The sequence below is a fragment of the Patiria miniata genome, unplaced genomic scaffold (genome assembly GCF_015706575.1).
Source record: "Patiria miniata isolate m_02_andy unplaced genomic scaffold, ASM1570657v1 HiC_scaffold_15, whole genome shotgun sequence".
NCBI lineage: Eukaryota > Metazoa > Echinodermata > Asteroidea > Valvatida > Asterinidae > Patiria > Patiria miniata.
This window is the reverse complement of record NW_024037053.1, coordinates 1,745,419-1,762,015: the sequence shown is the minus strand read 5'-3', so window position 1 is coordinate 1,762,015 and position 16,597 is coordinate 1,745,419. Positions and strand designations below refer to the sequence as shown.

Below are 16,597 nucleotides of genomic sequence, written 5' to 3'. Positions count from 1 at the left end.
AACAGGAAAACTGTGCCTAGTTTCTTCGACCATCTTTTACGGCTCGATCCCCACACGGTAACCCCGCCCATAATTCCCGCAAACTCCTACTTGTAGCCTATGCGTTCTGCATACAATAAACACTCGTCATCGATTTGTATATTTTGACAAAATATATATGAGATTTATTCACCATCTGAAACAATCAAAATACAATTTTAAAGATACAACTGTTATTGTCACATACATATACACAATGAAATAGACTGACCCGAGAAAAGTATACATTTCCCGCACTGATCTAGCACCTCTCGAATAAAGAAACATTAATTAAAACATCGTCTTTCTTATTCCATGTATCAGAGGACGCGGTACGTCCTAGATTGAGAAATTGGGACGGATCTGACATTTCAGGCAGAAAACTTGTTTTTCATTTCAGAGAAAAAAAAATCAACATACATGTATTGAATATTGAATTAAAATCGAGGTAAAAAATCTTCATTTTTGGAACTTACGAAGAGAAATGAAAGCAATGACATAAAGTATGTTACCAATTAATATCAGTCTGCTCTTACGGAATAATTTAAAATTTGTGATTAAACATACCCTAATGTTTAGCCACATTTTGATAAGAAATGAAGTGAGGCTAGATTTTTAAATAGTCTGGCACCATCCCATCCAACAGTTCACAATTTACAAAATACATTCAGGGAACACGACAAGAAAATGGCTTCTTCGTGAAAAAGGTCCACGGGCATCCCAGCACGCCATCGGGTCTATATCTCAATCTCAGCAATTACAATGAGCCGCGCTTCCTTGGGTTAAAATTCTGCGCAGCCGACGCCGGGTCGTAGGCATCATTTATGACACCCGAGACGGATGACGCGGAGGATATTACGTTGGGCAGATGAACAAGCGGCATAGTGATCGTCAGCGTACCGCGCCTCTCACCGGACGAGAATCCCCTGGAAGGACCGGGCATGTCGTCTTCCGGAATGCAAGGGAAAGGGTTGGATATCTCTTGGTGGATTACCATTCCAAGGGGGTTAGCGGGTTCTGCGGGAATGCTGGCTTTCTTCGTCGTTACGAACAGGCGTTTGTGGGTGCCAACCTTGTGGACCGGGTGGGTCATGGAGGGTGAAGCGATCAGGAATTTGGAGAAGGGGTTGTAGAAGACGAGGCGCGAGCGCTCGGCAGTGCCTGTCGCCACGGGCAGCACGCCTTCCTGCTGAGGGGTGATGGTCGTGTTGATGTTGATGGAGATGTTGTAGCACTTGCAGCCGCAGCAGCAGCACATCTCCTGCAGCTCGCTCTTGAACTTCCGGTTGAAGATGGTGTAGATGATGGGGTTGTAGACGGCGGCTGACTTGGCGAGAAAGACGGGCAAGGCCGAGACTGCGACCGGGAGGCTCGAGGCGTCGCCGGCGAAGGCCCAGAAGGAGATGACTGCGTATGGAGTCCAGGCGATCATATACGCGAGGGTAACCGAAAAGGAGGACTGGGTGTCAAAAGAGAGAGACAATAAAATTGAGAGGATCGCTAAAGGGGTCGTGGAATCATTAAGATGACAGAAATGTTCAGCACAAAACGAAGGCCTTCAGTCATTTGAGAAAATCTTTATTTATGGTTCTTGGGGAGTGGGGTGGTTTTTAGATGGTTTGTATTTTAAGAACAGTTGCCTTTTAATGAACAAGGGATGTCACACGTCATTTTTAAATACGATAACGCAATTTTTTAACTCGGGATTAATATTCCATTTTAAATCTGATTACCAATACATCGTCTGTTTTAATCTAGGGTTTTTAATTTTGAGTGGTTTTAACTCCTTAGTTTATTTTTAGTAATGTATTCATTATGTCTTTTATTGTGTTTTTCTGCAATTCTTGTCATTATATCATGTTTTTATGTATAAATCTAGGGCCCCCAGGGAAAACAGTTCATTGACAACTGATTGGGCTACCCTGGTAAAATAACACGAAATAAATAAATAAATAAAACATGCTAAAAACAGACAAATATATGTGCGATTTATTTTAACATAATTTACTTGTGGCAGGTTTCACCTGTTCTTTAACTAGTACGTTAGCCATACAGCTACTTAAGGGGTCCACAAAATTGGACACTTTGACGAATTTGATGTGTCTACAAAATAATGTAGGCCTACATCATGCGCATGAAATGAAACGAGAACGTGATTTAGGTTGTGGATGGGGAGAGGGGTGTACAGCTCGTCCCAAAATACCCGCAACTTTTTTTTTTACGAGGCTCTAGCGTCGCCGCAGAAACACGTAGACCTACCGCCATTATTTTTATATCATTTTAAAGCTTGGAATCTTAAATTTATCCCTGGTAAGTATTGGTTTAATTTTCAAAAGGGTTCTGAAATGATTCGCGTTCAAATAAAGGCATTTCAAAAACAAAAATGTGGAAATGCTTCATTATATTTATGATGTGACGATCTCGTTGCCTTTTACTTTCTGTGTTTCCTATTCTTTTCGATCCACGTAGACTACACTTTAAATGAATTCACAATATTGTTCTTCGTTTCAAGTTCAATTTTGAAATTCACGTGCAATTTGTATACCTATTCAAAAAGCCGTGCGCTCAAAGTGTAACTAATTTTGAATCTGTACCGCATCATAGATTTCCCTTGAAGTCGGTTGAGTTTGTTTTCGACATGATGCCTTTATTTGAACACGGATTATTTTAAAACTCTTTAAAATATCAACCAAATACTCGCCTGGGATAAAGTTAAGATTCCAAGCTCTAAATGGTATAAAAAATAATGGCGGTACGTGTTTCCGCGCCGACGCCAGTGCCTCGCCAAAAAAAGTTGCAGGTATTTTGGGACGCGCTGTATTTGGGGAAATATACAGGGTGAGTAAAAAAAAACACGAAACCCAAATGTTGGGACCATTGTTTTAGTTAAGTTCTGCATGTAGTACTTTCAAAATCTAGGATATAAAAGCCCAATTCATAAGCTTTTTTTAGTACAAGAATCATTCAAATCACTCATGTTCTTTTCAAGTTACGGAATTTTAAACACAACCACCATCTTAAACAAAAAGTTCAGTGTTCTTTCAGCAAAACGAAAACAAATCACATATACGGATGTGCAGTGAATTGTTTGTTTTGCTAAAAGAACGCACACATTTTGTGTGATCCGTGGACGAAAGAACTTTAAAACGGTGGTTGTGTTTAAGTTCCGTAACTTGAAAAGTACATGAGTGATTTGAATGATTCTTGTACTAAAAGAAAGCTTTTGAATTGGGCGTTTACTCACCCTGTAGACATAGACACCCCCTGTAATAAATACCTTGATCAAACGAACTTCGGTCCAGAAATGCGTAAAGTGGGTCGTGTGCTGTTGCAGGATCATTCTGCGGTGGGCAAATATCGCCTTGGTGATGGCTCCGTAGCAGCCAATCAGGCACATCAGGGGGAACAGGTAGCAAAAGATGAATATGCAAATGATGTAAGCCTGGTCGCTGGGTAGCCGGCTCGCCCAGTCCACGGTACAGGAGGTGCGGAACCGCTCCGGGACGTACCTGAAATAATAACCAATCAGAATTAGGTGCGTCACGTCACACGGGGCCGTATCATAAGTCCGACGTCTCATAGGTCCGACGCCTCATAAGTCCGAAATTTCAGACTTATGAGGCGTCAGACTTATATCTTAAAACATTCGTTCGAATTCACCGAACGGATTCCAATAATTCAAATTCGTCCAGCAACATCGATTTAGTGCACTTCCAATGTTTAATTTCGTCTTTTGTCAAACAATTTCAAATTTAGTCCAAACAAATTCAAACAAGGAGCACATGTTTTCGACCCTGAGTATCGATTTCGTCTCGTCTACGCCAAACCCTGTTATTCAGAAATCAAATTCGTCTAATTGATTTATATAAACGAATTCGATCTCTGAATGCTGCCATTCGGCAAAAGCTTATAGACGAATTGGATCTGTAATGACGAATATTCTCGACCCGGTGACTAAAGAGGGTGACCAAACATTATAATTGAATAAATGGCTAAAATGGTTTTGTTAAAAGCGTGTGAAATTATTCGTGGACGAAATTAAACGAATGGGTTGGTGAAGTTGAATGAAAAATCTTTTAAAATAGCCGGGAAAACCTATATTTGTTTTAACAACAGTGAGGACTTTGCCCAACCTTGTTTCGAAATGATCACAATTATCGTATTGAGGAAAAGTATATGTACATGTAGACCTATGCCTATATGTAGTCTTTAGTCAAGGCGCGCGTGTGTTCACGAGTGGCGCCCCAGCACGAAAAAATACCAGTCGAGTGGCTTCGCCGCTCGTGCTAGTCTTTGTACGTGCCAGCATCCGGGGTGCGTCACGTGACCAGATATGATAAGCGCGTGGGACTTGACTAAAGGCTAGCCTATATGCTGCACTACAGGGTGAGTAAAAAAAAACGAAACCCAAATGTTGGGACAATTGTTTTAGGGAAGTTCTGCATGTAGCATTTTCAAAATCTAGGATATAAAAGCCCAATTCATAAGCTTTCTTTTAGTACAAGAATCATTCAAATCACTCATGTTGTTTGCAAGTTACGGAATTTTAAACACAACCACCGTTTTAATGTTCTCTCGATCCACGGATCACAGAAAAGGTTTGCGTTCTTTCAGCAAAACGAAAACCATTCACACACATCCCTATGTGATTTGTTTTCGTTTTGCTGAAAGAACACTGAACTTTTTTTGTGATCCGTGGACAGAACCTTAAAACGGTGGTTGTGTTTAAAATTCCGTAACTAACAAGTACATAAGTGATTTGAATGATTCTTGTTCTAGAAGAAAGCTTATGAATTGGGCTTTCATATCCTAGATTTTGAAAATGCTACATGCAGAACTTCCTTAAAACAATGGTCCCAACATTTGGGTTTCGTTGGGTTTTTTTTACTCACCCTGTATATCACATGGGCCACTGTAAAGCCTATGCGTGTCTTCAAAAAAATACTTCCAAAAAGGAAACAATCAAATCAAACCAAAGTATCTGACCCGAACCAAACTATATACATTCACGTTCTGGTTCCCAATGCTCACTGATTATGCTCATGACATCAAGGTTTTGAAATCCTGAAGTCGCAGAGCAGTGTACTGTTTCCTCATTATTTTGAGCTTTTAAGGCATCGGTACGTGACCAATTTGTTTTTCATTGAATCATTGAACCGAGTGCTGGATCGACCCGATCAAATTATTATGAATACCTTACTGGACTGTTAATGAACGGCAGTCTAAAGCATCTTGTAAAATCATTGCACCTGGTGTGCTGTCATTTTCAAGAAAAGTGGTATTTTTTGGTATCAATTTCCAACGCTGGTCGGCCGACCAGCTTTGGAAAAAAAACCGTGCCCTTTTTCAAATAGTGCCCCCACATTTACCATATTCAGTTAGTTCGCATTTTGTTTGTAATCGATTTTACACCTATGAACGGGTACAAGCCAGCTAGACTGGTCCCTGACCTTACAGTTCCCCGACGTGTATAAATTGCTCTGTTTCATCGTAAGTGGGGGTCAGAGAACCATACTACAGCAACATAATTGTTTTTCTTGGTTTCCAGCATCTGCGAACACACAACTGTAAACAACTCAGTGTGACAATATTTGCTATAACATACCAGCCCCCCCCCCAATCCATCCAATTTAGGAAATTACAGCACAAAATGATGTAAGTTTCCCTACCTGCTCCAGCCCATTAACGGTGGGACTGTCCAGACGAGCGCATACATCCATACGGCCGCTATAATCTTCGGCATGTGTTTAGCAAGCAGGGTGTCGTCTGAAACAAGAGGCAATGCGTTCTTTAGAAAATGAAATAAATATAATAAGGATTTGAGAACCTGAAGGTCGTTTTGGGGGGAGGGATGGGGTTTTTTTTTGGGGGGGGGGCTGTTAGTTAGGGCGTTTGCTTGTTTCTTTTCTTTATTGCTAAGAAGGAAATGAGTGATCACCATATGCTTTATGGCACAAAAGGGGGTCACTGCATGGGTCGAAAACCCAGCCTCAACTCCATGGGCGCGTGCGCGTTCCTTCATCGCGCAAGGCATGATGGGAAGCAACATGGCGCAGCAAGATCGTACCCATGGAAACGAGGTTGTCGAATACCTGATTGTTATTCTACTCAAAACACTACTCCTTCCAGAGAAATTACATACGGCACAACCACACCACGACTCGTGCATGAACACGAATTCGTTGGCCCGCAGCTTCCGAGATGTTTCCGATCGAGTTTTTTTCTTGGGGGGGGGGGGGGGGGGGGGGTGTCAACAACAAAGGACCTTAATCCAACGGCTCAGCATTATGCAGTACGCACATACTGAAATTTGTATCCTTGTGGAGACATTTCTTTGTTCTCGTGTACTTAAGCTTTCGAGTTTAAAAGTACAGTTTTAAAATGCTCTTATTTTAACCAGAAAAAAAAAAAATTCAAAAAATTCCATCTTATAACAGAATTAATTTCCTTGGCTGATATTCGGACTTCATATCCCTTTTCTAGAACTCTACCATTTGCGACGGATCAACATACCTCGGAAATTCCTAGTTTTTGAGTAAAATCCATATATCTATTTCCTGAAAACCTTGTGGAGAGGTATTCATCTATAGAAATTGCCCTGTGGAGACGTATACAATCTTTTGTTCCCTATTGTGCGCATGTCTCCAGAGGGTACGGTGTATCAGATCACAATTTCTTACCAAAGTTTTTTTTGCAGAGTTTCAGGTAGCGGCATACGGCTATTGCAACCAGCGTCATCATCGCGTTCATGGGGAAAAAGAATCCGCAAAAGCCGTACCATATGCAGCCGCTCTCGCCAAACATCCACTGCAATATACAATTTAAAAAAAAACACCATTTTTTCATTTTCCCCCAGATTTTCTCGAATAGATCAATAGGCAGGCCTGACACTAATGACGTCACGCGTTGTTTACTAGACGGGCTCCATACTTCGTCTAGCGTCCCGACTTCGCTCCCATACACTCTAAAAACAACTTAGTCAAAATATTGACTGGTTTTCCTAGTTATTGGAAATTGACTAGGAATTTAGTTAAACTAGTTTCATACTATGCCTAAGTAGTTGGATTCGACTCCAATTTCAGTTATTTGCATAACTATTTTTCCAAAGTCTATAATACTGACTGGAAAAATCTAGTCAGAATGACCGATTTTCAGTTGCACTCAGCTGACCCCAAATGGCGAGTCAAGTTTACAGATTTCTTGCCAAATTTGAGTGATGCTTTTTCAGATTGTAGGGTTTTCATCTTTGTGCGAGTGCTCTGAGTGCCACTGGTCCACATGTATTTTAGATTTGTGGTAGCCTTTAGTCAAGACGCACGTGTCTACCCGGACGCATGGCTCCCCAGATTCTGACACGAAAAAAGACCAGTCGGATGGCTTCGCCGCTAGTGCTTGTCTTTTTACGTGCCAGCCAGTGGCGTCGCCAAGGGGGGGCCAGGGGGGGCACGTGCCCCCCCTGGAAAACCTAGTGCCCCCCCGAGTGCCCCCCCCCCCCCCCCCCATCTGAGATTTGGGTTGGTAAAAATATATATATATATTTTGTTATATTCAACTCCCATCATCTGAATTGGTTAAATAGCAATTTCTGGAGATATCTTCAGATCGAATTTAGCATCGTATGTGGCACCATTTTGCATCTAGCCCATCCTCCGTATGCGAAAATTTTCCAAAGGGGAGGGGGGCCCTTAGACCCCTCCCCCAGGACGGCGATCCGTATCCACCTAAGTGCCCCCCCCCATCAAATGCTGGTGCCCCCCCTGTGCCCCCCAGACTGAAAAGTCTGGTGACGCCACTGACCAAGAGGATGGGTCAGAAACACAAAAATGGACCACGGCATGAAGCAGAAATAATCAAAAGGTGAAAGAAATGAAAAGACTCGCATCGTATACCTTCGTTTACTTTAATTTTGAATGCACAGAGTGCTAAACAGAATGCGCGGAAATGAAAACGAAAACAAGAATCTCATGCAAATAACTCTAAACCAAACCGACTGCTATAATTTGAATGATCACTTAAGCCGAATGACATAACTTCAATTTAGGATGTGTTAAACTTGAAAACGTCAAGTCTTAAAACGAATTGGAAACCTGAAATCTAATACGAACCACGAGAATGACAGCATGGCGCTACTTCGCTTCAAATTGGCCACTATCAAGATGAATTCGAATGCTGTTTTTGTGAATTGGCCGGGAAAACCTATATTTACTAACGGAAATTGTAGAATCTATGAGAAACGAAATTATATCTTCCCCTTTCCCAAAACCTTTGAATTGTGTTATTCAATTGGGTGTTGTCGCGCTTCAATTGAAATGCATTATATGGATAAATGTTTATCGCCACTGACGGTATTTCGCTGCCAGAGGTCCAGGTCAAATGCTGTGAACCCTTAGGGTACCGTGTATTGTTGTCCGAAGAAAAACAAATATTTCCGTGAAAAAATTTTGTCAACCGAAATAAGTTATTGTCCATTTGAGTTGTTATGGTACAATACTGACGCAGGTTCAAGGTGACAAGTATAAGGTGTGGAGGTATTCAGGGTATTATACTCTGCATGCACTTATATACACCCACTGCCCGCCACTTGTTCAAGCATGGCTGAAGCAATCATCCAAGCGACGTCAGAACCGTTCCACACGGCATTCACGGTGGTTGATTTTTTTTGAAAACAAAATAGCAGCGCAGCCCTCCCACGCACCCCCAAGCAAAGCCCAGTCCTTTATTGCTGAGCCTGACTGACCCGCAAGTGGGCGAGATTTTCAACGAGACAAACTTGTAATGGGACTGAAGGACAGTTCGATTGACTTCCACGACTAGTGCTTCACTTAAAGGGAATATACAACATTTGAAAACAAAACATTAAAACAAAATCCAACTACCGAATTGTTACGAAATACCTTACTGGACTCTTACTGTAAGTGAGTGACAGTCTAAAGCATCCTGTAAAATCATGGCACCTGGTGTGCTGGCATATTGAAGAAAAGTGGTCGTTTTGTATCATTTTCCAACGTTGGTCGGCCGACCAGCGTTGGAAAAAAAAACTGGCCTTTTTCAAATACTGCTCCCAATTTATCATACTTATTTTAGTCCGCATTTTGTTTGCAATCGATTGTACCCATGAAGGAGTGCAAGCCGGCTAGACTGGTTCCCTGACCTTACCATTCCCCGTTGTCGATAAATTGCTCCATTTCATCTTAAAGGGAATGCACAGCATTTGTTTTTGCTGCAATTTTCAGAAGCAAATGGATTTGGAGGGTTAGTATGTTATAGAAAATAATTATTGTTAAACTGACTTGTTTCACGTTTTGGGCTTGTAGATGCTGCGAAAACCAAGAAAACCTATCATGTTCTTGTAGTCTGGTTCCCTGGCCCCACTTAAGATGAAACAGAGCAATTAATACCCTTTGGGGAATTGTAAGGTCGGCAAATCAGTCTAGCTAGCAGGCGTGTACCTCTTCACAGGCGTGTAATCAATTCCAATTTTTTTTGGACACACTTTTTGGGGACCACATATTTTTTTCGCCCCCCCCCCAAAAAAAATTGTGTTCTGGATCCGCCCTTGTACTTGTACACCGCGCTGCACTTTCCTAGGGGAGCAATGTTTTATCGCTATTCTAGAGCAGAGACTATCTATGCCACTTCGGTAATCGGCCATGAACTGGGCCGAACACGGTCAAAAAGATCGAATGCATTTTCAGATGTCGAATACATACATGTGTATGTACATGTACACATGTACATGTTCACATGTGCCTAATTCGTAACCGGCGGATGTTTTATGTCGAACAAAATGCATGCAAAACGTTGAAGAAAGTTCGGTTTGTAAAATTTCAGTTTGAGGAAATGCGTTCAAAACGTAAAGACGTTCGGTTTGTAAAAATTTCATTCGGTTTTAGGAAATGCATTGCAGCTGGACTGGTAAAACACACATTTGATTGAAAGATATATTTGATTTAAAGATGCATTAATTTGATTTAAAGATGTATCGATTTTTAGAAATGCGTTCGCTTTTGGGAAATGCATTCCGATTACCAGAACTTTCATTATAACACTGTTATTTCGGTTGTGTACTATATGAACCTAGCAACCAAAATTTGAATGCACGTTGAGATCAACATTCAATTACCTAAAAAACACCAATCAATTTCACATTAGAAGTATGCGATTTCATATTTCAACCATGCAATTTCAAAAATAGGGCATTCAAATTAAAATTGCACAAACGAGCATCCAAATTCGCCGGAGCTTCCAGCTGTGTAAATTTGGTCATTCGAATTCACCATTATAAGCAAGCATAATGTGGAAAGCAAGCAAAGTTATTCGAAATAGGTCCATGTCGTTCCGTTGTTGTAAAAATAAGATTGAGTGTTTTTTGTTACAATTTGGAAATATAGATAATAAAAACCTGTCTCCCACAAGACTCTGCCACTGCTCTGATCACCATGCAAACTGTAAGATTGAAGCACTAGAAACATCAATATGCCAGCTCATGGGCGTTACATGAGAATTTCAAATGTAGGCCGTGGTCATTTGATCGAAGCTTTCGATGTCAATGCCCAAGGCTATCTATAACTTGCAGACAATCTTGGCATAAACAGATCTACTGCTGCAGGTCAATTGTAGCCGCGTATCTGAGATCTGGCAGACGTGAAAACCTACCAAGAGCAGTGGCGTCGCCAAGGGGGGGCCAGGGGGGGCACGTGCCCCCCCTGGAAAACCTAGTGCCCCCCCGAGTGCCCCCCCCCCCCCCCCATCTGAGATTTGGGTTGGTAAAAAAATATATATATATTTTGTTATATTCAACTCCCATCATCTGAATTGGTTAAATAGCAATTTCTGGAGATATCTTCAGATCGAATTTAGCATCAAATGTGGCACCATTTTGCATCTAGCCCATCCTCCGTATGCGAAAATTTTCCAAAGGGGAGGGGGGCACCCCCTCCCCTTAGACCCCTCCCCCAGGACGGCGATCCGTATCCACCTAAGTGCCCCCCATCAAATGCTGGTGCCCCCCCCTGTGCCCCCCCAGACTGAAAAGTCTGGTGACGCCACTGGTGCCAGCATTCGGGGTGCGTCACGTGTTCGGATAAGCGCGTGGGACTTGACCAAAGGCTAGATTTGTGGAGGTGAGAGGTCAATTTTTGGTACAATATTTCTCTTTCACGTCATGCGACTTTTCAGTTTCCATAAACCGAGAAGCTAGTTACAATTTTACAAAGGCCTTTTCCGAGGGTGACTTTCTTTAGAAATCAATGTACCAGGTTTTTTTTTTAACTCCAACTTTTTCACGCTAATCATCATATATTCGCCGGGGTCCGGATAATCTATGTAATGGACCACTGGCGAAATCCACGGTCTATTATCCATGGGCAGCAAAGTACTCGTACTCACATAATTCACATTAAATCCATATTCACTTTTAAAAAAATAGGCCTATTACCTAATGTCACACATCACTTTGTGAGATACAGCGGACACAATCGGACGGCACTTTTTGGTTTGGGTAAATTTGGGTGAATATAAAAGAATTGTCCCGCCCCCCCCAAAAAAAATGCAATTGTGTCCTCCGTATCTCATAAAAGCGTATTGCCTATTGGCTCACCCTATCGGCAAATCCTGACACAGCTGGCAAGGGATAACCAATCAGACAAACCGTTAGATCTGACACCGCTAGGTTAATCGTCAGAAGGTCCAGCGCTTTCAAGTTCCTGCGCTTGCGCAGTGAGGTCACCAGGACGGCACCGTTGCCAACACAGGATATTAGAACTGTTGGAGTAGTCGATAAAGAGATCGATACGCGTAAATAAGTCATTAATCAATTAAACAATCAATACAATTATCAAAAGCCGAACTTCACTGTCGATACAAAATCAATAAATATATTTGTAAATGAAAAATTCCGTTAAATGTCAGTAATATTAATTGATCCTGGTGTAAGAGGGATATGCAATTAACACACGTACGTGGTTACATAAACGAGTTAATTAAAAACAAAAGCAAAAGACTTTTAGTTGATGTTTCGATCATTTAAACTGCACACAAAAAGTATGAGGCGCCCTTTATGACTTTATTGCGAAACAGATAACAGGACGACACAATATGGGACAAAACATATAAATATTGGACGAACAATCAATATATGACGAAACAAATCAATATACGACGAAACGAATAACAGGACGAAACAAATAAATATAGGACGAAACAAATAAATAGATATAGAACGAAACAAATAAATATTGGATGAAACAAATAAATATAGGACGAAACTAGTAAATATTGGACAAAACGAATAAATATAGTACTAAACAAATAAATTTAGGACGAAACAAATATCGGACAAAACAAATAAATAAATATAGGATGAAACTAGCTTCGTTTTCTACATATTGATTAATTTCGCAATAAAGTTATAAAGGGCGCCTCATACAAAAGTGCCTGAAAAAAATCCTGAAATCATGGATCGACCAACACATTCTTCATGTTGTCATGCGAATATTATAGGTAATAATTATGTAATCTGATAATGATGCCATTATAAGTAGGGAAGGTCGCCCGGTAATCATTTCCCGAAACAACGTCCGGGCAAAACGAAACAACGTTCACAATGAACGCAGTAATTTTGCTATTCTCAAAAACCTTGAAATTAAGGCCTTAGATTTGATTTATACACGCAGACCAATTTACTGCAGATTGGTTGCTATATAACCGGACAACTCGAGTCGGTTGCGCCTTAAGAGCTTGTTACATCGATCAGTTTGCCCAAGGGATATCATTCTATAGCTGCATCGACATAATGTTTTTATTCATCGTTTTCTAACTCCAACTTTAAGATTAATGTCACCAATCGGGGGTTATTCTGTACGGAGCCCCTAAAGGGACATCCAAAATAATTTTTTTATAATTAATTTTGCGCACGACATAATTTGCAAAAAAACGTTAAAATGAGGCAAAGAAAATCACTGCTGAAGGCTAAATAGCTGTCAATCATTGAACTGATATGACTTGAAATGTATAGCGTAAAGCGCCTGACACGCTGCTTTCGTTACACACAAACTCGTCCACTGCACGTGCAGCAAGCTCCGTTAATACTTATAATTATCTCGTGCGCACGAGATAATTATCTCGTGCGCACGAGATATATGTCGTGCGCACGAGATATATGTCGTGCGCACGTGATAATTATCTCGTGCGCACGAGATAATTATGTCGTGCGCACGAGATAATTATGTCGTGCGCACGAGATAAAAAAAATAATTTTGGATGTCCCTTTAGGGGCTCCGTAATTCTGCCGCCCGGAAGATAATTTAGGAGCTTATCCGCCCCCAGGCTTAGGAAGGGCTTTACATGCAGGTCTGTGATATTGCTTTATGTCCGAAGAAACGTCAACAGTTCATATTGAATAAAACTGCTACTGTCGGAATTTTGGGGAGAAAACCCAACAAATATTACGATTCGTCTGAGAAAATAATGTACTACAGAGTGTGCTGAAACAAGTGCAACATTCAGAAAAAAATATTAATCAAAACTGTTAAATGTTTTTTTCTTTCTTTTTAGGCCTAATTAAAGCAACATGTAAAGAATTTCTGGAAAAGTCAATGGTCAACCCACCAAAAAAAAAAAAGATAAGAAAAGATGACACATTGATCATCATTTTTCTGTGCAGCTTGAATACCTGTGAGAGTTCTGAGTATTTTTAAAAGATTTTTGAAGTACGGGCCTTTAGAACTAGTGTCTATGGGAAGTTATTACGAACAATGCTCAAAGCGTTAACATGGCCATATGTTGAGAGACAATTTGGGCGTTGTAGCGACGTGGAATCTCACGCTATGAAGCAATTTGGTAACATTATGCGTCTATTCACAAGATGGATTTTTTTTTTGCGTCGGGGTGATGTAAATCAAATTAGGTATTGCCCTTCACCGACGTATATATTTTTTTCCAACTTTCACTCGGGAGGTAACACACTGAGTATACAGTGTATATACGTCGGTGAAGGGCAAAACCTAATTTGGTTATACGACTGTAACAATGTAAATTTTGAATTAAAGCAACATGTAAAGCTATTTCGTCCCCAGAGGTTTCTTTACTTCCATCCTCGTTTTCAATAGTGGGGGGAACGTACTGCTCGACACCATGCCACGGGAAGTACGAGGTTGACGTCAAATCCTGGGATATGACGCCTTGGTATAGAGTTGTGACGCCGCAAGAAGGTTATAGCGGTACTGCCCCCGTGTGTGACGGATTATCTGAACAATAGCACAAAGCCATTCGCGATTAAAGGGGTTGTTATGATAGAAGTGAAAGCGTGCAATGGATTGGTGTACATGTTCATCATCACGGTGTGTCAATGGCATTAGACGAAGTCGTTATCTAAAACGCATAATGGATTCATATACTCGGCCCGAAAGGTAAAGCCAACGCCAATTTATACATCAAGGCCCCAGTCCGGTTAATACTTCACACGCGCGAGTTTCAATGCGAAGCGAATTCGCCAGAGTATTCGTCGACTCTCACAACGAAACTTGAAATGCGCTTCGCTTTAGTGGTCAAGCATGAGCCGGCTATAACTCGGATCGAAGGCCGAACATTGTTTTTGACAAAACAAGATTAAATGTTGTTTTCGTTTACTCACTGATCATTAGAATCCAGACACCGGACAGGATTGCAGCAACATTGGGGAGTTCGGATGCGAAAGCGTCTTCCTCCATCGTGCTCATCAGTGAGACTAGATCCTCGGAGACAGGAGTTAAAAAAAAAGACACCACGGGCCGGCAACAATCGTGACTGTCGTCAATGACTGTCGTCAACAAACCTGACAATTACTGCGCTGGTCATTTAGCATCGCATCCCTCCTTGCACGGTGCGTCTCTGAGATGGTGGATGGGAAGAAGCTGTACATTATCTAATGAAAGAAGAGCTATGGGGGGGGGGTTCTATTGTCAATTAAGGAATCTCTTGATTTGGCTTGACAAGTTTCAAAGCAAATGAGGGGAAATGGCGTAATTGCTCTGGCAGATGTTGGACTTATAATTTATTGTGTATGCCTACATAATCCTTCATTAAAATCGGCCCGGGGCCCTATACATGTATAATTATAATAACATTCAAGCAAGCTGACACAGAACAATCACGAAACCTCATTAAAAGGTTTTGCAAACAAATGCGTGTTGTTGTTGTTTTGGGGAATTTTTTGGCTGATTCAAGGAACAACCATATTCAATCAATCTGATTATCTGAAGTAAGTTCTTTAAAAAAAAAACTACCCTGTCGAAATTTCAGCTCAGTGGATATAAAATCCTTTTTTGAGAAATCTGTGAAAATGCATCTTCATTTGTCTCGATTCAAAGCATAGGTTTCCGTTGGCAAAGCGATGGTTTAGTCAACCATCGTGAAGAAATGATGGAAATTTCTCTATTTTTTCGAAAACAGCGATCGTGTAGTTACGGGCCCGGTTTGGTTTAAGAGAACAAAATCCACTTTCAATTTATTTGACGTACAGGGTGAGTAAAAAAAACCGAAACCCAAATGTCTGGACCATTGTTTTAGTGAAATTCTGCATGTAGCACTTTCATTTTCTGGGATATGCAACCCTTCAGCCACAGCTGTATATCCATCCTTGTATAATATGATTTACTCCTGACTCTCTGATTGTGTGTCCCAAGCATCGTGTCCCAGTCGCTATACGACTTGGTGTTCGTTTTCATCATTTTCTTCTAACAAGTGACGTATACTCGTGATAATTCCATCTGGGCAGCAAATTTCCAGATAGCCAAACACCTTTGCAAGTCATTGTGTACATACCTCAATGCAATGTCTTCTAGCACCATTCGCAGACACCTTCACCGAATCATTCGCAGGAAGAAAAGTCTGCTTCCGAACAACTTATCTACAGTGTCCCATCTTTCGCTGAATCCACCAAGTGAAGAGGCTAGACCCAGCACTCACTGTGTGCAATAAGCATCCTTTTTCATTTCTCATGGTGACTCAATGATGCCTTTTTCATATCAATAAACATGTTGATGTTTTTGTACATAGACCGGCGTCACGTCTCGTGGCTATCCGGGTCGTTAGTAAAAACGTCATACACGTACACGCGCGTACCAGCATACCTTTGCGCGCAGAGTTCTGGAATACAATTTCGTGAATGTGCAATCAAAAGTACGTTTTTCTCGTTCAAAATAGCAGATTACATCACATAACATTATTAAACTAAAAGTGACATAGAATGGCCAATGTTTGAAAACCCCCTCTAAAAGCGAAAAGCCCGAGGAAGTCTTGTAAACGAATCTGAATGAGCATAAACGAAACGTGCTGCTCAATCGCTTGAACTGAAATGGAATCGAATGCTCTGGTAGCGAAAATGAAACGCGTGTTCAGAGCGATTCCTAAATTCAGGCGAAAATGAATGACCAATTTGCAGAAGTAAATGAACATTTTAGGAAATGGGCCATGAAAAGCTATATTACCTTAAAGGGATATTGTTACCTTAAGGAAACATCCATCTGCTGAAAGGAAACATCCATCGGCGTAGAATAGAGATCAGTGGGAATAACCCTATGTACTGATGACGTCACACAAT

At 41.1% G+C, this 16,597-nt stretch overlaps 1 protein-coding gene across 1 annotated transcript; it reads right to left on the bottom strand.

Annotated features, from left to right (window-relative positions):
* Positions 1 to 141: 141 nt before the first annotated feature.
* On the bottom strand, positions 142 to 16,268 carry LOC119722365 (opsin-5-like). The gene is made up of 7 exons (XM_038192439.1): positions 15,820 to 16,268; positions 14,651 to 14,886; positions 11,618 to 11,781; positions 6,699 to 6,825; positions 5,688 to 5,784; positions 3,296 to 3,527; positions 142 to 1,477 (listed from the first exon to the last, which is right to left on the bottom strand). Exons 2-7 carry the CDS (start codon positions 14,733 to 14,735, stop codon positions 776 to 778), a joined length of 1,407 nt encoding a protein of 468 aa, XP_038048367.1. The 5' UTR covers positions 14,736 to 14,886; positions 15,820 to 16,268; the 3' UTR covers positions 142 to 775.
* Between the last annotated feature and the right edge of the window lie 329 nt (positions 16,269 to 16,597).

What these genes read in the sequence shown, in the direction of transcription:
- LOC119722365 (XM_038192439.1), bottom strand. Translation starts at nt 14,735, where the DNA reads ATGAGCACGATGGAGGAAGACGCTTTCGCATCCGAACTCCCCAATGTT. An exon ending in TGTCAGGATTTGCCGATAGG is followed by an intron (nt 6,826 to 11,617) that starts GTGAGCCAATAG and finishes TGTATATTGCAG; the next exon opens with TGGATGTTTGGCGAGAGCGG. An exon ending in ACTCTGCAAAAAAAACTTTG is followed by an intron (nt 5,785 to 6,698) that starts GTAAGAAATTGT and finishes CTCTTGTTTCAG; the next exon opens with ACGACACCCTGCTTGCTAAA.